General features: G+C 44.9%; 1 protein-coding gene across 2 annotated transcripts in view; it reads right to left on the reverse strand.

Annotated features, from left to right (window-relative positions):
* Nucleotides 1-24,461, reverse strand: part of SPTLC1 (serine palmitoyltransferase long chain base subunit 1) — a 58,738-nt gene extending 34,277 nt beyond the window's left edge. For both annotated transcript variants that reach the window (XM_056126810.1, XM_056126809.1), the window contains exons 1-6: nucleotides 24,360-24,461; nucleotides 21,330-21,437; nucleotides 19,320-19,414; nucleotides 8,383-8,476; nucleotides 7,353-7,425; nucleotides 374-506 (exon numbers count right to left, since the gene is read on the reverse strand). In XM_056126810.1, coding sequence (XP_055982785.1) covers nucleotides 374-506; nucleotides 7,353-7,425; nucleotides 8,383-8,476; nucleotides 19,320-19,414; nucleotides 21,330-21,437; nucleotides 24,360-24,416 — 560 coding nt within the window. In that variant the 5' untranslated portion in view covers nucleotides 24,417-24,461. The remainder of the gene's footprint in view (nucleotides 1-373; nucleotides 507-7,352; nucleotides 7,426-8,382; nucleotides 8,477-19,319; nucleotides 19,415-21,329; nucleotides 21,438-24,359) is intronic.
* Nucleotides 24,462-24,686: the final 225 nt, after the last annotated feature.

Below are 24,686 nucleotides of genomic sequence, written 5' to 3' on the forward strand. Positions count from 1 at the left end.
TAAGATTTTTCTGGTTATGGTATTAAAGAAGAGAGAAAATTAAAATAAAAGTGAGCCCAATAGCCTGCTGGAAGAGGTAGGTGATGGCGGACCCTGCCTGGCTCAATCTAGCTCCTCGGCACCAATAAATAAAATGACAACAGTAGAGAACTGACCGGCCACATCTGTATGCATTCTTCCTGTGAAGGCCTTACAGAATCTACAGAATTACCTGGCTGGGACAACTGTGTATTTCTTGAAAAGGAAACAACAATTAAAAAAAAAAAAATCAATGGTGTCTCAGGCAGATAGTCTCTAACAAAAGCATTCCCTATGGGAGCCAGCATATTTCCAAAGGAGTTCTGATGGAGAAGGCAGGTGAAAAGGAACTCACACAAACACAATGTCCCCTCTCTTGGAGTAGGCGGGAATAGCACTGGCGATGGTGGCGAATCCATATGAGTAGATGATGGCTTCTTCTGTCTTCATGAATTTGGCGAGGCGGTCCTCCAAATCCAAGTGCACATCTATGTCAACAGAAAGTTAAAACGGTTCAACTGTCTAACAGTTTTCTCTTCTAATAAAGAGTGAAAATAACACAAAAAATTTGCAGCTTAATTTATTAAGCTTTCACTTAATGACTAAAATAACTGTTCTGCTGTTCATGCTCTAAGCAACCTACTGAAATCATTCTAGGCCAAAACAACTCCTAAAATTTGCTAACTAAATGGGCTTTTCTATTACCAGGTATCTCTGACTGTGGATTCTGCTTTCTTATCACTCCACTGAAAGAGATCAAGACTGAGCCATACTCCTTGCTGTATCCCCTCAACCCACACTGTGGCTCGGCCAGACATGACATCCAGTCGTTAATGCCTCAGAGTCAATAATGCATTTTAGCAGAAGGGGCCAAACTAGGGAGTCAGGCAACTATTCACCACCTTGTCAGAGGAAGATGACAGAAGGGAAGAGTAGCGTGTAAAACATTCTGCACATGCTGTCAAAACAGACGAAATGAAACCAAGCAGTCTGACAGCCTGAGCCAGCATCTAGTGAGGCAGCTGGCATCCCTCGGCAGGATGAGCTTCTGCCTGCGTTTCTTCTAAGTGGTCCAGGGATCTCAAATACACAGCACAAAGAGGTCCCGTTTCAGAAGCAGCTTAAGAACTTGATGGAACAACGGGGAAGTTTGAATTATGGGCCATTCCCCCCCCCCGCCCCCACCCCCCAGTACAATGAGGTACTCAAGTCTTTCATTTTCCCAGCTTTAGTTAGTGAAGCTACAGGCCTGGGACGGGGGGGAGGGGGGAGGATCAGCACCACGTAGGAAAGCAGTCTGTCAGGTGGCTCTGAGCAGGAAACTTCAGAAAAGGAAGGGCAGCACTCCCAGGAGAAAAGCACATGGCTCTGCTACCACAGGAGCTGAAGAACTAGATTCCAGGGTCTGGTCTTAAAACCTGCCCCCTTCCCACTCCACGGCAGTGCTGTGGAGTGGGGCCATAGAGAAGAGCTCAGCCTTCCTGCCCAACAGCACGCGGCCAGTGGCACCTGGGGACCCTCCAGGGCCACACTCAAGAGATGTTGGGGTAACAAGAGCTTCTGGTGCCTGGGATGGAACCCGGGGCCTTGCAATAGCCTACATGATACTTCTACAGAGTGTCCAGCACAGGAGAACTCAGAAGCAGCCACATGAATGATGTGCTCAGACCCCAGTCCAGCCAGGCATTGAGAGACGAATGACATGAGAGGTAGTGTACGCAGACTCTAGAGAGTGTGGAAGGTGCCCGCAGCCACTGAGGGAAACTCTGCAGCCCTACAGGAAGATTGGCAGAGATGAGGCGGCAGCAGTGTCTACCCGCCTGTGTGTGGGCATTGTCCCAGGCCCATACTCAGCACCAGGAGCAGGTAGGACAGCCCTGCATCCCTTTAGGGACAGGTAGTCTCCACATTTGAGTGGGGAAGGCTGAGAGACCAAACAGACGACTTTCTCCCCTCAGAGCTGGACCCGAACTCAAGAGCTGCACAGAAGGGGATCAAGACCCAGTGACCCTCAGGGATGAGCTGTCTGCTGCTGTCAGGGAGGGCATGGAGCAGCACGAGCACAGCTGTAACTCCTGCGAGCTCCTGAACAGAGACCAAAATGGTCTTGGCAGTGAGGCTCATCTCCCTGTGAGGCCATGAGACAACAGAATGAGGATCTGAAAGCTGCCACCTGTAAGGATCAAAAATAGACACAGGGCTGGTGCGATAGTGCAGTGGGTAGGGCATTTGCCTTGCACATGGCTGACTCGAGTTCGATCCTGGTTGTCCCATATGGTGCCCTGAGCACCTCCAGCAGCAATTCCTAAGTGAAGAGCCAAGAATACTCCCTGAGCATTGCCGGGTGTGACCCAAAAAGCAAAAAATAAACAAAACAAAAAGACAAGATGGGGTGTGTGTGTGTGTGGGGGGGGGGGATGCCACAATTCTCTCAGTGTTTCACTGGACTTGCAGATACTCCTCCTCTCACCTGACAGTGTCTGGTGCCACAACTTAGGGAAGACTGCCAGCTGATTCCAGAGAATTTGAGCCCAAGCTGCAACCTGACCTCTTGGACCGATGCTTCTGGGCCGCCATGCACAACCAGCACACCAGCAGCCACTTCTGACTAAATGTCCATGGATGGCACGCGACTGTGAGTCAAGAGTGTGTGATACAGCTGTCCAAACTAGATTTCCCAATGTGGCCAACACTGCCCCCTGGGGGCCCTGGAACAATCTGCGAGGCAGCAAGTAGCTTTGGGTGGAGAGGGAGTGCTTTAGCTTATTTTAAGAAGGGAGTTTCTAGGGGTATACCTAATAAATTCATTTTCTCAGGTCAAATAGTTACAGTGAGGAAGTAGAACATTTTGAATCTTTACAGAAAGTGAAGCGAACTGAAGCTCACTTTACTTGCATACTTTTTTTCGAGGAGGTACTGCCTCCTATGCCACACAAAACATTTTATTTCCATCACCATGTGCTAGTTAGAGTCATTTCAGGAAATAGACACGCTTATTGTATCATTAAACAAACATGGAACTTCGCAATAGCCAAATCTAGAGATTATAACAGTTGTCCTATGCCTCAGACCTACATTATCACCGACTCCTTCTTCAGTGTCCTGGGAATTAACTCCACCCCGGAGTGCCTGCAGCTTTCTCCAAGATGCTGCCAGTAGAAGTTTAAGGCAAAATCTGGCAAGGAAGAGAAAGCAGCGAAACAGCACAGAGCAGCCTAGATAACCTTCCTCAGAGAGCGCTGAGGGTCCTGGCCCCCCTCACTGTCGCAGGAAAGCAAGTCAAGGTAGGCCGTCCCGCCCAATGCCCACGCTTTCTCTACCCTGAGTGTATCTCGCACCCTGCCCTCCCATACCACCCCCGCGACCTTCTCGCAAATTAGCCACAGAAAACCCAAGCCGCGTGGAGCTGCGCTCACTCAGCGTTTCCATTCCTCAAAGGAAAGCATGCTATGGGGACAAGTTAACCAAAAAGGCTCAGATCCTTCTGCAGGTCTAAAGGACCTCTTGGACTGGTGATATGACAACATAATCTTTGCTTTTTTCAAGGTTTTAAAGCTAGCAAGCTACCCACATGGTAAAAACTGGCACATCTATGCTTTATAGCTCTTTCTTTGGTGGGGGGGGGGGGAATAGTTTTGTTCAAAGAAATTAACTTAGAGAGTGAAGGAAGAGAAAAGTGTGTTTCAGAAGGAAAAGAGGCTTCTCCAGGAAGGAACAGCCTATACCCTGTAGCCAGAAAGTGGTCTGAAGTGTCAATGACTTACTGGTTCCCGCCAAGTCCTGGAGCCTGGAAAAAAAGGCCTTCTCTCCCTCCAGAAGACCTGGCCCTGCCACTGCTGTGCTGCAGAGCCGGTTTTGTAGGGGGGTGACTGGATGCTGCAGGACTTCTCCTGGATGTTACAACAGCGACTCTGTATGGTGCAGACATGCTCTCGCCAAGTGAGGGGAGCGGCATGCCCATGGCCTCCTCTCAGATTCCTGTTCTTCTACTCTGCTGTGTAGGATCTACCATTGCACTAACTGGTGGCACAGATGTGCCAGGAGCAGAAGGCAACCCCTGCCTTCTCCAATTCACTTCCCCAATTCTACAAACAGGAAAAACTGGGGAGGGAGGTGGTGGAAGGTCCTTTCCCTACCCAGCACTCCCTGCCCTTTCAGGCGTCTGCTGCTCCGGAAGGACGTCATGCAGGCCAGGTCAGGGAGACCATCTCAAGGGGTTCAGAGGTGGACCTCCTCAGTGCAGGTGTGGCCCTGTCAGACCTGTGCCTCTCAGGCCCCTCTGGCAAACAGGCAGCAGTGTCTCGGGATCAGAGGATTACTAGGAGCTAGAAAAAAACACTCAGAACAAGGCCTGACCAAGAGAAAGAAAGATGCTGCCTATCAAAGAAAACAGAATTTAGGAAACTGAGAAACTTTTTTCTTTTAAAAAGGAAAAACAACTGGGGCTCTAGTGATAGTATAGTGGACAGGGTACTTTCCTTGCATGTAGCTGACCTGAGTTCAATCCCTGACATCCCTTATGGTTGTGAGTGCTGCCAGGTGATCCCCGAGCACAAAGCCAGGAATTACCCGAGTTATCGCCAAGTGTGGCCCAAAACAAAAAAAACCAACCAAAATAGGGAAGCAATTATTTTTTTCTAACTACATTACCAAAACCCTGAAAAATTAAGGACAATTTTATAATCAGTTTTCTCTCATTTATCTAACATGGTTCCTTATTCTGGTAATTTGATGCTTGATGCTCTAACACCATAATCATAGCCTCTTATCCTGGTTTTCTGGACTCTGAAGACTTAAGTATTCAACTTTAGAGCAATTTAAAAATAATCAACCATCAATGTTTTCTCCCAAGGCTTGTTTTTGTGATTTATATATGCCATATTTTTGAAACATGGACAATTTTAATTAATTAAATTAGAACATGAATACAGCGCCAAAATTAGGCTACTCAAATGTCTTCACGAGCACTATCTTAATGGGATTCTTGGCAGAACATTCTAAGTGGTGTCAGCCAGGGCTGTTCCCGGCCCATCCTTGTGGAAACTATACCCCTTGACGGTTCAGTCCCACCTGGTCCCGGCGGTGTCTGGGGGATAATGCATCACTGAGGCCTGAATCACAGGCTCTAGCATGTGACACGTGTGTTCCAGCCTGCTTAGCTCTCTTTCTGACCTGTAAGGATCATATTCATACCAGAAAAATTCCAGTGTGGTGAGAGTGGTCTTTTCATTCCTGAAAAATACCTGAGTACACTACTTCAGGAATGCGGGTGAGGATGGGATCAGGCACAAAATGGAAGCTGTTTTGGTGGGCCCCAAAGAGAGAGAGAGAGAGAGAGAGAGAGAGAGACATACACACTAAACTCTTCATGGTTATATTAGCAACTTCAAACAAAAGAAAGGGCTCCTACTTGCTCTATTCTCCCAGAAGCATATATTCAGAGTAACTGAGCTATAGGAGCCCCTTCAGAGATTTAGCCTGATTAACCACAACCTTTGTCAAGATGTTAGCCTGGACTTCGGCTGAAGCCGGGTAAGGATGACCCAGAGAGCAGAGGGGTCAGCAGACACCTGCATGTTCTTCCTTCAACCTGTGAGAAACACACACCTAGGAAACTAGACCCAATTTGAGTTTTAAACACACTTCAACAGCAGGGACAGAACTCGTGTACTCTGTACCAACATTTCTGTAAGAAACGGGAGACAGGAGGACGAAAAAGGCTTGAAATGCTGACAAAATCCCTCGAAGAACTGCTAAGGGAGCTGCCTCCTATGCAGGGATAGGCAGTGACTTCTCCCTCTTTATTTCTGTGATGTTCTGAAGTCTGTATACTAACCTGTATCCCTCAATCAAGAAAACCAATGAAATCTAAGTTATTAACCTACACACTATGTTGAAGCACAAAACTGGGCAATTTTTATTTATCTCCAAAGTTGCAAAAAAGCAGGTTTTGAAAATCTGAAGTGTTTTCCGCACAACTTGATTAGCAATGGATCTCTCGCCTATTTTCTCAGATTAACTCCACAGCAAGTACTATGGCCATACATGCAAATAAAGTCCTCTAAATAGGCTTTTAAAAAAGCATTCTTTTTTTTCAAGCAAGCAGATCACAGGAAGCCTTGCTAATTAGACAACAAGCATGAAAAAAAAAAGCTTTTCTTGGTTTCTAATACATATTGAGGAAATCATCCCCTACCAATAAAACCCAAACAGTCAACCATGTTTGCAAGAAACCAAGGGAGAGAGAGTCAGTTGGGCTAAAATTAAGGAGCTGTGTTTCTATAACAAAGTCAGCCAACCTCTATGAGCTCTCTTCTGAATAGCTAGGATGCTGAAGTCACGCTTTTCCTTTCCAGCTATTAGACTTTTTGACACTACTGTTTCTAATAGAAATGACTGAATTATGAGCTAGGATCAAGTTGCTCCCTTTAAAGTAAAAATCTTAACTGTTAAAGTGAAAGGGTGGAGGATGCCCCACAAAGAACCGGCCATGGCAATGAGCCTAGAAGGCAGAAGAAAAGACTGAGTTTGTTTTCTTATGCTCTGGGCACGTTGTCACTATAAGAGTGCTATGTCCTGACAAGTGTCAGATAACAATTATTTAAGACACATATAGACTTTCTGAAAGCAAAGAGTTAACATACACTTCACAAACCCCACGAAAGCAAGAGCTTTCCTTCACAGCTCTAAGGTAGAGTTTTAGGAGCCTGCAACCTCCTGTATTGATTCAGCCCGGTTGGGGCAAGGCACGCGCAAAAGAACGAAGCTTCATCTTCACTGCAGAAAAGAGAGAAGCAGAGCCTCTCAAGCCCCTCCTGGCACAGCTGCCTTTCTTCCTGGCCAGCACGAGGAGGTCATCCAGCCAGAGCGCCTAAGCGGCCTTCCCTATGTCCATCCAGCTCAAAGTTTCCTAACAGGGTGTGGTCAGGAAGACCAGCGACTCCAGCTCTAAGCCTCCTATACTGACCAGGTAGGCAAGGACCCCACCTGGAGATGGAGCCCGGCACAAGCCTGCAGGCAGAGCGACTCACAGCAGCTCAAACACTGCAGCACTGCACCGTGGGCCTGGCAACCATGTCTCCTCAGGTTGCATCTGCCACAGCAACCCAGACTTTACTCTTGGGGACAAGGCACCCAGGTCCCTGAGATCCCCCTGCCACAGCTGACACAACCCCAGGCTAATGAATTCACCCCCCACACAAACTGAACAGATGTGAGGAATCAGGTTAAGAAGCATCACCCAGCAGTTAGACCACAGCTGGTTAAGGGTGTCCTTTCCAGAGAGAAGCGAGAGAATTAAAATTCTGACTGAACAGAAGGTGCTAGAAACATACCAAATGTGCCATAGAATCCTCTAGGTCCGCACGTCCCCACGCCATACTTCTTTAGAGATGCCAAAGCAGCTGCCTGTGTGGAAATTTAAAAAAGATGTCTTTAAAATTCATCTTTAAGACTTTGAAACTGACTTTACTACTCCCACACAGCTCCTTCCTCTCCATCTCCTTCACTTCCCTTTTTTAGAATTAAGACATTCAAACAAGAGGACATAAAGAAAGGCAGGAAAGATGGTAAATTATAGGTGCAAAAGACTTAAATCATCTTAGAGTTTTAGTTCAAGTCTTAAGCCCTGGTAAACTCAATTCCTGCCCTTACACGTATTTCTGTGTGTGCGGGCATGCCTTTGCTCACAAATGTGCAGATGCCCTTAGGCCCACAGGGATTGGTGCAATTTCCTTGACACATCTCAGAATATCATCCATACAGCTCGCTGGCTGGCACCCAAAACTGAGCCACAAGAGACTGTTACCACCCTGTGCTGAAACACAGATGACACCTGTGTCAGAGGAACAAAGGCCAAAGAGTCTATAGCTGTCTCTTTTCCACTGTTTAACTGTTACAGCTGAGATCATGTTTACCAGTGTTAAGGAATATGATCCTTATGCACACTGTTACCACACCTCACCACCCAAAGTGCCCAAGACTCTCCCCAATGTCTCTACGGTACTTTTAAGCTGACTTAAAAGTACCTCTTCCACCCTGCTCAGTGCTCTGAGTTTTGTAAAAGGGTTTGCCATTGTTTGATACTATCATTCCTCTGGTTTTTTTTCCTGTATGTCAGAGATATATGAGGTCATTCGGTATTTGTTCTCTAACTTATTTCGCTTACATGACGCTGTGCAATTCCATCCAAGGAACAGTGAACTGCAAGATTCCACCTTTTCCTACAGTGGCCCAGTGTTACTGGGTGTGTATACCACAACTATTTTTTTCTTTTTTTTTCCTTTAATGCAGGAGTACTGCTACCACAACTTTTTAATCCATTCACCTATCACTATATATCTTTTCAACACATGTGATACTTACCTTGACCCTAGGGTTATCCAACAATCCAAGAAAATTAAATGAGGCAAAGTTCACACACTTTTTTCCATTCACCACAATATTGTGACTTGGAGGCCTAGGAAAAGACACAAGAGTGCACACTTCAGCAATTGGGGCAAACATAGGCTCCAAGTATGGGAGATGATATTCCAAGCAAATAACTTCTTAAAAAGGCTGGTGGACATACTTATATCATACAACATAAACTTCAGGCGCTCTTTTTTAAATTTATTTTTAAATTTTTATTAGTGAAACACCATGAGGTATAGTTGTAGACTTACAAATTTTGTATTTTTTTTTTAAAGAGTGTCAGGGATGGTAATTTCTTAATGATCCAGAGATATATTCACCAGGAAGAACTCACACTCCTAAACATTTATGCACCTAATGAAGGACTAGCAAAATACCTAAAACAACTAAAAGACTGAAAATACTGACAGTAACACAGTAGTAGTGAGGTGTCAACACTGCTTTTTTCACCTCTAGATAGATCAACTAGGCTAAAACTCAACAGAAACTCAGATTAAAGAATGACAGGGGAAAAAACTGGCTCTTTATCACCAAATGTTGAATACACATTTTTCTCCAGTGCACCTTGGGACATTCTTCTAAACAGACCACATGTTGGGTCAAAAAACACACCTTCATAAAATCAAAAGGACAGAAATTTTATCAAATATTCCCTCAGAAAATGAATGAACTTGAAAACTTGAAAATGGAAGTCAGAGAAATAGGGAAAGAGATCTCAAACACTTGGAAAACAACCCACTACTAAACAACCAGTAATCAAAAAAGAAGTTCAAGAGGAAATTGCAGGATTCCTGGAAACAAGAATGAAGACACAAGCCACCAGAACATAGAGAACACAGGAAAAGCAGTGTTAACAGGACGTCTATAGCAGAAACACAACACAGTGTTATACGTCACCACTAAAGTCATCAAGTATGTTCAGTTGAAAGGAAGGGTCACACAATTAACTATACAGCTTATCAACTAAAAAATACCAGCAAAACCAAACAGAAGGAAGGAAATAATAAAAGTTAGAAATTAATGAGATGGAAACTAAAAATCAAATCAGAAAGAAAAGGGGAGACATCACAGCAGATACTACAGAAATTCAAAGTATCATCAAGGATTACTTTGAAAATCTTTAAGCCACAAAATAGGATAATCTATCTGAACAGACTACTTACTATTGAGGAAACTGAAATGGTAACAAACAAAATCTCAAAACCAAAAAAAAAAAACCAAGGTCCAGATGAATTCATGAGTGAGTTCTTCCAAATCTTTAAAGATCCACCCTCAATCCTTTTCAGACTCTCTCAGAAATTTGAAGGACCAGGAGTCCCTCCAAGTCCCCCCAAATAGCTTCTATGAGACAAACATTACCCTGATACCAAAAGCAGACAGAAACATCACAGAAAAGTCAAGTTAAAGACCCATATCTCTCATAAACATAGTTGCAAAAATCCTCACAAAATGCTAGCAAAGCGAATCCAACAATGACCATGTAAGATTCATCTGGGGAATGAAAGGATGGTTCAATACATGCAAGTCAATTAACAGAATATACAGCATCAATATAAGAAAAGACTTTAAAAATCATATGATCATATCAGTAGATGCAGAGAAAGCCTTCAACAAGATCCAACACAATATAGAGCCAATAAAATGGGAACTGAAGGAGCTTTCCTCAAAATAGTCATTTTACCACAGCAAACATAGTACTCAATGGTCAAAAATCAAAAGCCTTCCCTCTAAGATCATGCACAAGATGAGGTTGCCCACTGTTACCACTACAATTCAATATAGTACTTTAAGTCCTTGCCATAGCAATTAGGCAAAAAAGAGGTATTAAATTTTATTTGCAGAGGATGAGATACTACACTAGAAAAACCTTAAAAATGCCACTAGAAAAAAATACACTTGTACAGTAAAGTGGCAGGCTGCAAAATCAATAGGCATGATTGCATAATCAATATTCATTACTTTTCTATGAAAATAATAAAAAGAGAAATTTTTAAAAAATTTCAAATCGTGCTTGAGAAAATCACAGTGGGTAAGGCGTTTGCCTTGCACGCAGCCAACCCGGGTTTGATTCTTCCTTCTCTCTCGGAGAGCCCGGCAAGCTACCAAGAGTATCCCACCCACCAGGCAGAGCCTGGCCGGCTCCCCACGGTGTATTTGATATGCCAAAAACAGTAACAAGTCTCACAATGGAGACGTTACTGGTGCCCACTCAAGCAAATCGATGAACAATGGGAGAATAGTGCTACAGTGGTGCTGGAATAAGGACAGACCCTCAGACCAATGAACAGAACTGAGCATCTAGAGACAGATTCCCAGGTATATGGATAGTTAATCTTCAATAACGAAACAAATAGTATGAAGTGGAATAGTCTCTTCAACAAATGGTGATGAGATAACTGGTTGGTTACATGCAAAATAATGGAATGCAGACATAAAAGTCAAATTAAAATAGATTGAAGCTCTCAATATCAGACCTGAATCCACAAATTATATCAAGGGAAATATAGCTGAACACTCCAAGACAGTGAAATAAGAGCTATCTTCAATGATCAAAGCCAGTGGCCAAGCAGAAATAAACAAAGGGGACTACATTAAACTAAGAAGCTTCTGTACCACAAAAGAAATGAAGACCAGAGCAAAAAGAAACTTCACACAGTGGGAGTGGATTTTGGCCCAACATGCATCAGAGGGTTAATATTAAAGATACTTAAAAATATTGGTAGAACTTTATACGAGAAAAACAACGAATCCTCTCAAAAAATGGGAGGATGAACAGAAACTTTCTCAAAGAAGACATGCAGATGGCCAAGAGATATACCAAAAAACATTCTGTATTAGTTGTCATTAGGGAAATGCACATTGAAACAGAGATGAGCTACCACCTCACACCACTGAGACTGGCACACCACAAAGAACAAAACCATCAGTGCTAGTGTAGATACGGGAGAAAGGAACCCTCATTCACTGTCAGTGGGAATGTTGATTGGTCCAGTCTTTGTGGAAAACAATGTGGACACTCCTCAAAACATGAAGAATCAAACTTTCATATGACCCCGCAATTCCATTTCCTGACATCAAAAATCTATTCCAAAAAGACAGTCCTATGCTCATTGCATCACTGTTCAAAACAGACAAAAATCTGGAAAAAAATCCAGTGTCTAAAAACAGATGACTAGATAAAAAACAAACAAACAAAAACCCCGGTGGCTGTACATGTATACACGATACATATACACAATAGAATATGTATATGTATCATACTCAGCTATAAGACAAAACTAAAATTGTGAAATTTGCTGCTACATGGATGAATATAAAAATACGTGAGACATAATCAAAATAGGGGAGTAACAAATACCCGACAGGCAAAAAAAACTGAGAACTGGTCTTCAGTAGGAAGTTTACCACAGTGAAGGGAACTAGGATTGGTGGGCCCATGGGATAGTAAGTGAGGGTATGGGGGACGGCAGGTGAGGGTGTGGGAGGAAGACAGGTGAGGGTCTGAGGAGAGACTGTTATGCATGAAATGCTAGCATTAACTACTGTGATCCACAGTGCCTATAATAAAATTAAAGAAAAAGTAAAAATTACACAGCAGTATATGATAACTAGATAGTTGGCCATTAATTTTAGTCTTAATAGGTTACCGTGACCTGCTGAAATAAAAAGGTAATATGAGCTAGAATTTAAAGATGGATAAATGGCAGACCTTTGCTTTGGTTTTGAAAAACTGCTTAAAAATGAAGTAGCTAAATCAAGTACCTGGGCTGGGGTGCCGAGTGGGGTGAGTTTGGAGCAAGACGAAAGGAGCGGAAATTTTACAAAATCAAGAGCAGAGGCAGAGCAAGTTGCCATCTTTCCTTGTCAAAAGTTATCAACAGGAAGTGGGTACAGGAATCGATGGTGTTGCTGACCTAGGGTGGATACAGGAATGTTGTATCACTCGAGGAAGGGCAGGCACAAAGGACCAGGAACCGCAGAGCTCTTCCTGCAGGCATGCTCTAAAACACTCCTGAGCTACTGACAGATGCTGGGTGCTGAGATCAATTTCTCAGTTACAGCCATCAAATTTTTGTCTTTCAGGCCCAGGCCCAGGTACTCAGGACCAAGAATGGCAGCATGCAAGGCAAATGCCTTATCTGGGGCATAAGCACGCCTATTCGGGCTAGAGCGATAGCACAGCGGGTAGGGCGTTTGCCTTGCATGCAGCCAACATGGCTGACCTGAGTTCAATTCCTTTGCCCGTCTCGGAGAGCCTGCCTGGCAAGCTACCAAGAGTATCTCGCCTGCACGGCAAAGCCTGGCAAGCTACCCGTGACGTATTTGATATGCCAAACACAGTAACAAGTCTCACAATCTTACTGGACCTGCTCAAGCAAATCAATGAACAACGGGAGAACAGTGATAGAGTGATTTCGGCTAATGGATCGAGTGGAGCAGCAAACACCAGGAGGCATGGCACAGGGTAAGAGGAAGGACAGCAGCATGGAAAGATTCTGGTGATAAACTAGCACCACGTGACAGCAACGTGTCCTGCCTGGCTGCTCCATAAACGCACTGGAGGCAGAAAAGAATCAAGGAAACTGCTGACACTGGTCTTAGAAAACAACTGGTTTCCTCTAAGAACAGTAACCAAGGATGCTGAGAAGCCAGGGGATGAAAAGAATGACTACTTGTAAGCTGAGTGACAGCACGGTGAGTAAGTCACTGCCTTGCATGCAGAGTTCCATCCCCAGCAACCCACATGGTACCCTGAGCACCACCAGAAGTGATCCCTGAGTGCAGATTTGGGAGTAGACCCCGAGTATTGCCAGGTATGCCCCCCAAAACAAACTAAACCAAACCCCACTTGCAGAAAATTCACAAAAGCAGATTCATTCATAGAAAAGGCAAGAAGATCGGTGAGAAGCTGGGTGGCCGATGAGCCAGTGTCAGCTGCCACCAAGTGAGCAGGGAAAGAAAGACTCCCTCCTCTCAGGGAAAATGGCTTCATACTCACCCCGGGTGAGAAGAGGTGCCCTCTGGCTTCCTCCCTCCAGTCGTACAGCTTCGGGGCTCTTCTCTGAAACCCAGTATCGCTCTCTCCTCTTTACCCACTGTGGTTCTGAATGCATCTTGTCCTTTACTTTCTACCTTTTGAGCTGTGATTAAGGGCCCACACCTCCCTGCTGTGAAAGTGTTGGCAACTCACAAAGAGGCAAGACACCAAACACCGCGTAGCTGAGGGCATCCTGAGGGCTGCTGCTTGTGATGGAGCTGCGGCCTGCATACCGACCAGACTACACAGAACAACCCAGAGCCCTGCCACGGACAGTGAGGGGCCAAGACACGGAAAGAGGGCCGGAGGAACCTGTTTTTTTTCCAGGGCAGGAAGGACAATTTCCCCAAAATAAGGGAAGACACACAGTAGGCCCAAGAAGGCTAACAGCACCAAGTAACGCTGGGCACTTAGCACAGAATTCCTAGAGCACATGACCCTTGAGGTTTCCTCAGAGAAGCAAATAAAACTGACTTAGGAAGACTTCCCCACAATTGAATCCTCAGAGGACTTGAAGGAAAGAAACCAAAATCTTGGGGCTGGAGAGACAATACAGGGGTGAAGGTGTTTGCCTTGAATGTGCTGATTCACTGATCCCGGGAATGCAAATACCCACTTGAGGGAACAAAAAGAAGGGAAGGAGGAAGGGAGGGGGAAAGAAGTCTTCCAACAAATGGTGCTGGGAAATCTGGAAAGCCACAAGCAAAGGAATGAAATAAGATAACCACCTCAGACCATGCACAAAGAGTTGGCTCAAAATGGATGATAGACCTGAATCCATAAAATATATTAAAGGCAAAACACACTGTGATATTAGTTTTAGTGATCTTGGGAACAGATTCCAAAGACATAGAAAACAGTAACATTATAAAAATGGGAATGCATTTAGGGGAAGAAAAAAAAAGCTTTGCACAGAAAAACAAATATCACTAAAACAAAATGACATTTTACGGAATGGAGAAAACAGTTTCATACAATCAACCTGATCAAGGGCTAACATATATAAATAGATATAAATATCTACCTATCTCAGCGGTAGGGTGTTCGCCTTACAAGCGGCCAACATGGCCGACCCGAGTTCGATTCCTCCGCCCCTCTCGGAGAGCCCGGCAAGCTACCGAGAGTATTCGATATGCCAAACACAGTAACAACAAAGTCTCCAATGGAGACGTTACTGGGCCCGCTCGAGCAAATCGACGATCAACGGGAGGGCCTTTACCTAAGAACAAAAAACCCCAAATATCCCCATCCAAAAAAATGTGAAGAGCTAAACATAAACTTCTCCATAGAAGATATACAGATGGCAAATGGCACAGTGAAAAAACATAGATTATCAGGGAAATGCACATGCAAATCAAAATGACAAATGAGTACCACACACCAGTGAGAATGGCCTATATCAAAAAGGTGAAAGAAACTCTCATTCATTTCACCTTTGATGGGAACCTATGCAAAACTGTATGATGATCTCTCAAAGAATTAAAAAGAGAAGTGCCATATGATGCCAGAGTTTGATTGCTACTTATCTATCCCAAGAACACAGAAGCTCTAGTTTGCAACGGTATGTGTGTCCTTATGTTCATTAGGTGAAGGAGAATGACATCTGGATAAACTCACTCATATGTGTTATAAAAAGCAAGCAAGGAAAGAGATAATATCCAGCAAAAATAAACTGTTAGATCCTGGCCACAGAACAAAGGTGACAGCAGGCTAGGCGCACAGGCTGGGTACAAGGGAGCAGTTGAAAAGTAAGGAGGCTGATGACTGGTGATGATAAAGACACAATGGAATACTACTCAATCATAAGAAAAGACAAAGTCACGCTGAAAGTTTGATGGAGCCAGAGAATATCATGTTGAGTAAAATCAGTCAGAAGGAGAGATACAGACTCAGAACTATCTCATCTGTGGGTTATAAGGAAATCTTGCAAGGGAATATCAATGCCCAATAGAAAGGAAGAGCAGCATACCTGGTCCCCAGTAGGAAGACTGACACTGGGGCAGGGATTGGGATAAATTAGGGAAGGAACACTAGGACAATGAGGGAGGGAAAAAGTGCCTGCCACAGAGGCAAGCTTGGGGGGTGGGAGTGTAAGGGGAAGCTGGGGACATTGGTGGAGGGTAGTGGGCACTGGTGAAGGGATTGGTGTTGGAACAATATATGACTGAAACTCAATTAAGTATCTTTGTAACTTTGTAATTCATGGTAATTCAATTTTAAAAAGCTATTAAAAAAAAAGAAAGAAAAGAGGGTGAAACCTGGCCACAAAAAGAGGGGGCTGGAGCCAATCTGTGTGGTGTTGGGGACAGCTTCTGGAATGAGTCAGGAGGATAGACACAAAAACATGGTATGAGACAAATACCCAAGGACCGAGGAAATAAGGGCAAGACAGATTGGCCCATGGTTGGAAGCCTGCCTCAAGTGCTAGGGGAGAAGGCAGTTGGGCTAAGGAAGGGACTACCAAGACAAAGATAGTTGGAAATGATCACTCTGGATAAGAACGGCATGCCAAAAATAGGTAAAGGAACAAACATGATAATGTCTCAGTACCTGTATGACAACCATTATGCCCAAAGACGGGAGGGGGAGGGAGGAAAAAAGAGAAGAAGGGAAGGGGCAGGAGAGAGAGAGAGCGTGAGCGAGCGCCTGCCATAGAGACAGGCAGGGGGCAGAGGGGACTGAGGGGAGGGTGAGGAGAGGGAAACTGGGAACATTGGTGGTACGAAATGTATACTGGTGAAGGCATGAGGGATGGATGTTGGAATGCTGTATGACTGAAACCCAACCATGAACACTGTTTTAACTGTATCTCATGGTGATTTCATTAAGAAAAAGAAAAAGAAAAGTTTGAGGGTTCAGTAATGTATTGTGGTGGAGTGGTATTGGTGCCTCAGAGGGGCTGAGATACTATAGTTAACACTTCATCTCTAAAACATATAAACATTTAACTCATAAACTGATGTCACTTCAATGAAAATTAAATCAAATACAAAGTATTTTAAAAAGTGAAGTACTTATAATTGCTATAAGTACTTGAAAATAATTGTTGAGTAAAATCAGTCAAAGGGAGTAAAATTGCTAGGGGCAAAGATATAGCATTTGCCTTGACTACAATGGTTTCGGGTTAAATCCCCAGCATCCCATATGGTCCTGAACCCACCAGGAGTGAACTCAGCTCAGAGCCAATAGTAAGCGCTGAGCACTGCCAGTGTATGGTCCAAAAACTCACAAACAAAAAACAAAAAAGGGAAAATACTGTGTTCAGTCAAAGAGTGAGTCACTAAAGGCCACTCCATATAACATGACTGCTTTATTAGGAAACGAACCTAACAGGCAAATTCATACAGAAAGTAGACTAGTGGTCAGCAGAGGCTGGGGAGAGGGGGAATGAGGAATGACTGCTAGTGCACATGAACTTAAGTTTGTGTGTTGGAGAACATATCCTGAAGTCAGAAGGTGGTATGGTGGCACAACTCTGCAAATTAACTAATCCCCAGTTAATTTATACTTTAGAAGGAGAAAATTTGACAGTGTTTGAACTACATCTCCATAAAGTTTGATTTAATGGGGAAATAAACTATGGGTTAACTAAATTCACTTTTCTATCAACTCACAATCAAATGTTAAAAAAATATACAACTGAAAAGTAACTCTAAAGTTATCAAGAGCAACAAAACATCAAGTTTTCCCTGCAAATTCTGCTATTTATATGCTGATGGATAGGGTTGCAATGTTCTGCAAATGTTTAAATAATAAATGCAAAGGTTCACCACTCAAAGTATTTAAGAGATGAATCACTTTAGCTAAGAATGAAAACAATCTGAAGATGTATATCATTCTGATAGCTTCCAGAGACTGTTCTCGGCGTATAGGAACGTAAGGAATAAACAGCAAACAATGAGGAGACACGAGAAATTCCTGAACAAATTCCTGGAATGTAACAGAACATTCCAGGGCCAACCCAGCAGCAGTTCAAAGCTGCAACCAGTCAGGACTAGAGCAGGATGACAAAGGTCACAGGAAGTAAAAAAAAGAAAATGAATCCAATAGATGAGCGGTTTCCAAATGTTTTGCACCAGTGAAATAGCACCAATCCACGGACTGGAGGCTAAAAACCACCAGAGTGGTGGAGTAACACACATGAACATTCTGAATGGAAATGTGCATTCTTGGAAGAATGAGCATGGGCAGTAGCAGCAAGCAATGGATGACTGGATGAAAAGACTTCCTTCAGGGAAAATGAAAGGGGATAAAAAAACAACAACGCGATCACCGACTTGTTTCAGTAATGTGTTAAGGCAGTCCTAGGAACCTAACCCTAAATAATGTAAGGATACCTGAAGTCCTGGGCACTGTGAGGGAGAAGGGAGAACGGGAAAGCTGCGCCTAGCTTGGAGGATGAAAGGCAGGTGGGGGGAGGAGGGGCAGCCGCGTGCGAGGCAAGCACCCTATGCTGTACTGTACCTCTGGCCTCCAAGAAGATTAATGGCTGGTAATCTTTGCTCACCTAGAAAGTGATTCTAGGTGATTACAGGACATTTTAAAACAAAGTATTAAATGTTTTTGGTGACAGTCATTATGTGGCAAAAGTATAAGCATAAGCAAAAACTGTCACCAAGTTTAAGACAGTGGTTATCCTGCATGGGAAAAAACTGGGAAAGGTTTTTTCTACCTATCTTTATGCTACTTTGCTTTTAGGGCTGGAGCGATAGCACAGCGGTAGGGCGTTTGCCTTGCACGCAGCCAACATGGCCGACCCAAGTTCGATTCCTCTGCCCCTCTCGGAGAGCCTGGCAAGCAACTGAGAGTATCTCGCCCGCACGGCAGAGCCTGGCAAGCTACCCGTGACGTATTTCGATATGCCAAACACAGTAACAACAAAGTCTCCAATGGAGACGTTACTGGGCCCGCTCGAGCAAATCGATGAAGAACGGGAGGACAGTGACAGTTTTTATTTTAAGGCAGGTTTCTTCTAAACTAATGATAAATCAATATAAAGGGGATATGGTTATGTAAATAGAGCACAAAAATGTAAACTGGAAGTAAAGAGAAGACAGAAAATTTTAGTGTCTGACTGGAGTGATAGTACAGTGGTCGGCACTTGCCTTGCACATGGCTGACCCGGGTTTGATTCCCGCCACCACACTATGTTCCCTAAGGCCCATCAGGAGTGATCCTTGAGCGCAGGATCAGGAGTAAGCCCCGAGGCACTGCTGGATGAGACCCCCAAAACAAAAAAATTAAAACAAAATTGTCACATCATTAAATTTGGATAGTAGGTAAGTATATGTCTTGCTATTTTCCGTACACTTTAAAATACATTTTAGTTTCATCAAACCTGCTAGGTGAGGCAGGCACCATCACAGCTGCATGACCTTCTGGCTGCTTTTCATTGCTGATGTGTCATGGTAACATTTAATATCATGAGTATAAATCAAAAACAATATTTTTGGGGGGTTGGGGATAAAGCAAGGGACAAAGCCTAGAGTCCAAGTATGAGAATAAAAAGTCCACAACAAGAAAGTTTTATATCAGAAACTAAAGCTGTTCATTTCTGATCTCCAGAGATTTACAAGTTTTAAAAAAAGGGGCTGCAGACAGCACAGCATGTAAGGCACTGGCCTTGCTGGGACTGCTATCCCCTGAGCACTGCCAGGCATTATTACTCCCAAGCAGAGCCAAGACTAGCCAGTGAGCACTGCCACATGTGTCCCAAACAGTTGCTGATTCCTCTGTCCCCCTTCCCCCTCAAAACAAAAAAAGCAAACCACACAAACTACTTTATACTTTGACAAATTTACCTATCCCATGAGAGCAAACCCAAGTCCTTCAGGGAACAAAGCCAATTTACCCGGAAACGATATTGTAGTTGAGGGCAGGATGGTCTTTGGAGACAGGTACAACGAGAGGTTCCGGCTGCCACTCTTCAATTAATTCTTCCTTTTCCTACAGGAGACGAGGAGTCAGCAATACAGCAGCATGCGAGTCACGAACTGAGCCCCCGCCCCCTGCAGTCTCTGGGCAGTTTACTGAGAGGAACCTCCACAGTGGGTGTCTGTTAGGGATCCAGGTTGGGCTGCCTGGCAGAAAGGAAACAGCCTCACTGTTGGGGTTCCAGGCACCTGGCAGCTCATCTCTTCCTATCACGGTTTAAGGGCTCTTCAAATGGAGCCTTGTGGGGCACTGGAAGTCACCTGCCAGTGATGGCAAAAACCAAAGAAACGTCTCCAAGGCAGAGAGGAGAAGTGTGGCTGTGGGAAAGTGGGCTCATGTCTACTTTCAGGTATCAGAAAGCCCACACCCTCCTTCTTCAGTCCAATCATAAAACCAGATAACGGAGCGCCATCTGATGGTTCTGTTACTTCCTCCAGAGAGTTTCCATACATGCTCTCTTTCTTTTACCTGATACTTCATTACAAGTATTTGACTATTTTGAGTTTCCTTTACCTTCTTGGCTTGAAAATGCAGCGAGGGTGTGCAGGATGAGACAAACATGAGCACCATACCAATTCCGGGCTTACACATAAGCCTGCTCTCCACAGCTCTAAAAACCTGTTCAATGCTTCTGTGCATATTCTTCCCCACAGGTAACGCCAGAGCAGGACAAAGGCACATTCACCTGATGCTCAGGCAACTTCGAAATGTTGACTGAATCAATCAATACATGTACATCTATTGACTGCCTGTGCGGCATCAGCAGTCCAGAGAAGCCTGAAGTACTTTAGGTTTCTCAGGTTTTTTTAAAAGAACAGTTTTAGAAAATTTCCATGGATTTTTTTGGGGGATAAAAGGCAATAATTATCTAGATTCTTGTTCTAGTTAAGTTTTGCTTCTGGAGGATTATTATTCTTAAATTATGTTTAGTTGATGTGCTTTTATGGATTAGTATGTTTAAACTAAATCTTAAGAGTATTAGGAATGGAAAAAAAAAAGAATATTAGGAATGGGGCTGGAGCGATAGTACAGGGGTAGGGCGTTTGCCTTGCACGCGGCCAACCCGGGCTCGATTCCCAGCATCCCATATGGTTCCCCCAAGCACCACCAGGAGTAATCAGGAGTAATTTCTGAGTGCAGAGTGCAAAGCCAGGAGTAGCCCCTGTGCATCGCCAGGTGTGACCCAAAAAGTTAAAAAAAAAAAAAAGAATGATCAATTCAAGCTGGAAATTTCAGGGTCACAGAATCACTCATAAGGAGTTTCTAAGAATCATACTAAGGTGAACTTCTCTCTTTTGGATGGTCCAGTTTTACTTCAGTGATACTGAAAGTTTCTCACAGCACTTTTTTTTTTAAATAGGGGAAGGAAGAGATCTCTAATCAAGTTTAAGGTTTCCTTTAAGATAATCTATGACATATTAAAGGCTGTAAGAAATCCTGTAACGATATTCCTTTACTCCACTTTATTCAGTTTTCTGAAACTTATCTGCCACGTAGTGCTGATGACTGAACTGGGGTTGGACATATGCAAGGCATGTGCCGCAACCCCTGTATGACCCCCTCTCTACCCTTACACCACCCCAAATCCATAAATAAAAAGCATAGAAAAAAACTTGAGCAAAGTTTTCAGAAATGCTGGTGATTTTCCTGAGCATCTGTCATTACCCAAATGTGTACCAGAAAGCCAGCAGCTGTTCACGTTTCCTTTTACCCTCTCTCCACAAGACCGTTAACCCTTAGCAAAGTACTCCCTTGGGTGCTCATCTCTGGCTTCCTTGTATTTTGCTTACTTTGATATTTCATTCCCCTTCATTTCCCTACCTTACACAAATCGTTTTATACTGCTGAACACAAAAATTCTTCCAAAAAGTTCTTTTGGGAGAGATGTACAATTATATACCAAATCATAACAAATTTTATTTCCTACCTTGGGGGTAAGGTCAGATCGTTCTTGTAATTTGTAAGTTTTAGAAAAAAGAAGCCTTATTATCCAGAGTATTAGAATTCCTTCCAAAATTAGATGGTAAGCAGGAGCCTAAGAGACAAAAACAAACAAAAGAGAAATTAACATTTCTGAAATCTGTACATTAAATGGGCTGGAGCGATAGCACAGCGGGTAGGGCGTTTGCCTTGCACGCAGCCAACATGGCTGACCAGAGTTCGATTCCTCCGCCCCTCCTGGAGAGCCCGGCAAACTATCGAGAGTATCTCGCCCGCACGGCAGAGCCTGGCAAGGTCCCCGTGACGTATTCGATATGCCAAACACAGTAACAACAAAGTCTCACAATGGAGACGTTACTGGGCCGCTCGAGAAAACGGATGAACAATGGGAGGACAGTGACAGTGACTGTACATTAAATATAATGCATCTATAATACTGCCTTATATAATCTCTAGCCTTATTCTGAAAATTTAATTTCAAAGTTCCTATAATTTCTAACAAAGCAACTTTTCCTACACAGGAAGAACTTATCACAGCAACTTTAAAAAAATGCAATTTAACGAAAAATTTTTGGGGACTGGAGCAATAGCACAGCGGGTAGGGCGTTCGCCTTAAAAGCGGCCAACATGGCCGACCCGAGTTCGATTCCTCCGCCCCTCTCGGAGAGCCCGGCAAGCTACCGAGAGTATTCGATATGCCAGACACAGTAACAACAAAGTCTCCAATGGAGACGTTACTGGGCCCGCTCGAGCAAATCGACGATCAACGGGAGGACAGAATTATTATATTTCAAATAATATCAACTATCAGATCTTTCAAGTAATTTTTAAAAGTGATACAAGATATTTTTATTGAATTAATGAAACTTATTTACAAATATGTAGGTGGTGGGGAAAAGAGGGTATGTGTTCAAGAGAGAACACAGGCTTCTCAAACAGACAAGCAAGTTAGACACCTGTTCAAGGGAGTACCTGGAATTGAAAAGCAAGTCCAAGTAACTCAATTTTTATCAGCAGAAAATAACTGCAATAAACATTTCAGTTTTCCAAGTCATCAACCACTAGCATTTATTATAAATGCGTAATTCAGAAATGAGTCTCTACAGTTATTCTGCAAATTGTATTTTTAGGTTATACCTGGCAGTGCTCAGGAGAGGCTCCAGGCAGAGCTCAGAGGGACAACAGGGTGGCTGGGGTCAAAGCCAAAAACCCCACATGCAGAGCATGTCCCACTGAGCTTTGTTCCAAGCTTCCGCAATTTCCCACCTTTGGTTATGCGGCCACAACCTGTTGGTACTCCAGGGTTTACTTCTGGCAGGACTTGGGGAACCATTAGCGGTGCCAGGATAAAACCCTGATAAAATCCCTATGGCTCCAGCACCAGCTTCCACAATTCTTAAAAGAATTTTGAACGTTCTACTGTATACTCTGCATACATATCTGATAAGCCCCTTTAAATCCATTTTGGAATATGAGAGAGGAAAAGTGCTCAGAGGAATAGTGTCTTTTCTCCCAGCTCCCCAAAGCACTTTGTGTTTCCCTGTCAACAGGCATATAGACAGACCCCTCAATGACATTATCCACTACAGGTTTCCTAAGAATATGCTTCCAGATAAAGACCACGCTGGCTTATGTGTTTTTTTTTTTAACTAGACACACTAATAGCTTATCAGAAAACCATTCAAAGGGCTATTTAGACACATAAACCCAAATCATTTTCACACACTACAGTGATGATTCACCAGAGTCTGAAAAATCTATCCAGAACGAGGGGCTAGAAATCTGCTGACAAATTTGCACGTGAATTTCAAAGATCAAGCACAAGTAACTGAAGAAAAATGAGTGTCTGTCCTCGCCCCTTCTACTACACCGGGGTTGCTGATGGGACCCCAAAATGCTGGGATCCACCATGCACCCTAACCCGGTACCATTTCCCTGGCCCCTAAGAAGCTCTTTCACACTTGCTAACCCCTGAAACAATTCATTTAAAAATAAAAAAATAAGGATCCTGGTCTAACTAACCACTTTCCCCCCAACAAATGAATCTAGCTGACAAAACATCTTATTCACATCACCAGCTGCACACCCCACTCCCCAAAGAAATCGCCCCAAGAAAATTTCAGAGTCTAACTGAAGAACGTGCAAAAGTAACAAGCCATTTCCCCCTGGAGATAAAGTAGAAACTGTTGCATCTACTAGGGTTTCCTTTCGTACTCACGGCCAACCTCAGGATCCGTGAAGCCGGCGAGCAAACGCACCCTATGAAATCATCCACGCAAAACACTTCCCTTCGGGAAAAAAACAAACCAAAAAAAAAAAAAAAACCCGCTGCGCGTTCCGTGGCCCAGTTGCTCTCAGCTGCTTCTCGGAGACTCGGGTCCGCCTCGCAGGGTCGCCGGCGGCGCTACGGTCCCTCAACAAGGAAGCTCCGGGATTCTTTTTTTTTTTTTTTATTAAATTTTCAATTGTCAAAAGAAATAATTCACTTTGAAAGGACGCAAGTTCTCTAAGGAAAAGTCCGTCCGCCCCGGGCGCCCGCGCCCCCTCGCCGCCGCCTCCTCTCGGGAAGCCAGTGCGCACTCGGACCCCGGTCGCGGGGACGGCGTCCGGGACCCCCGCCCCCGGGGCAGGTGGGCGCCCCGGAACACGCGCCCGAGCACCCCACCTCGCGGCCCCGCCTCTGATGGGTCACCCCAGGGTGGCGGGCGGGCGGGCGCGGGCGGCGGGGCCGCAGAGTTGCCTTCACGCCGCGGCCCGGCCCCGGCCCCGGCGCTCTGGCCCGCGCCCCCCGCCCCGGCGCTTCTACCCGCGCCCCGCGCCCCGCGACCCCCGCACCTGCCCCCGCTCCGGCGCCGTCTCCCACACGCTCGTTCCCGCGCCCGCCGCCCAGCGCCGAGACCCGCCGCGGACTCGGGGTTGGCAGGGGCGTCGCCAGGCTGAGCCCCGGCGCTCGGGCCCTGCCCTCCCGTCCTTCTCCGAGGGTCGCCCAGAGCCGGCCTCCCCGGGGCCGCCTCACCTCGTAGAGCGCCTGGACCATCTCCACCAGCACCCACTGCTCGGCGGTGGCCGCCATGGTCAGCCGCTGGGGCTTCCTTCCTGAGGCGCCCGCACGCACGTCAAACCGGAGCGGCGCGGACTAGTGACGTCACGCGGGCGGGGCCACCCTGCAAGGGACGCCCCCCTCCCCCCTCCGGCGCCTGCGCACGGGGAGCCGGAAGCTGCGTGGGAAAGGCGCCGGGAGTCGGGCCCGCGGCGGCGCTGATGCCTCGACGAGTCCTTACGGTGTCATCGCGGGCGCGGCTTTTTGTTTGATGGAGGCGGGTCACAACAGGTGCAACTCAGG

The sequence above is a fragment of the Sorex fumeus genome, unplaced genomic scaffold (genome assembly GCF_029834395.1).
Source record: "Sorex fumeus unplaced genomic scaffold, SorFum_2.1 ptg000063l, whole genome shotgun sequence".
Lineage (NCBI taxonomy): Eukaryota > Metazoa > Chordata > Mammalia > Eulipotyphla > Soricidae > Sorex > Sorex fumeus.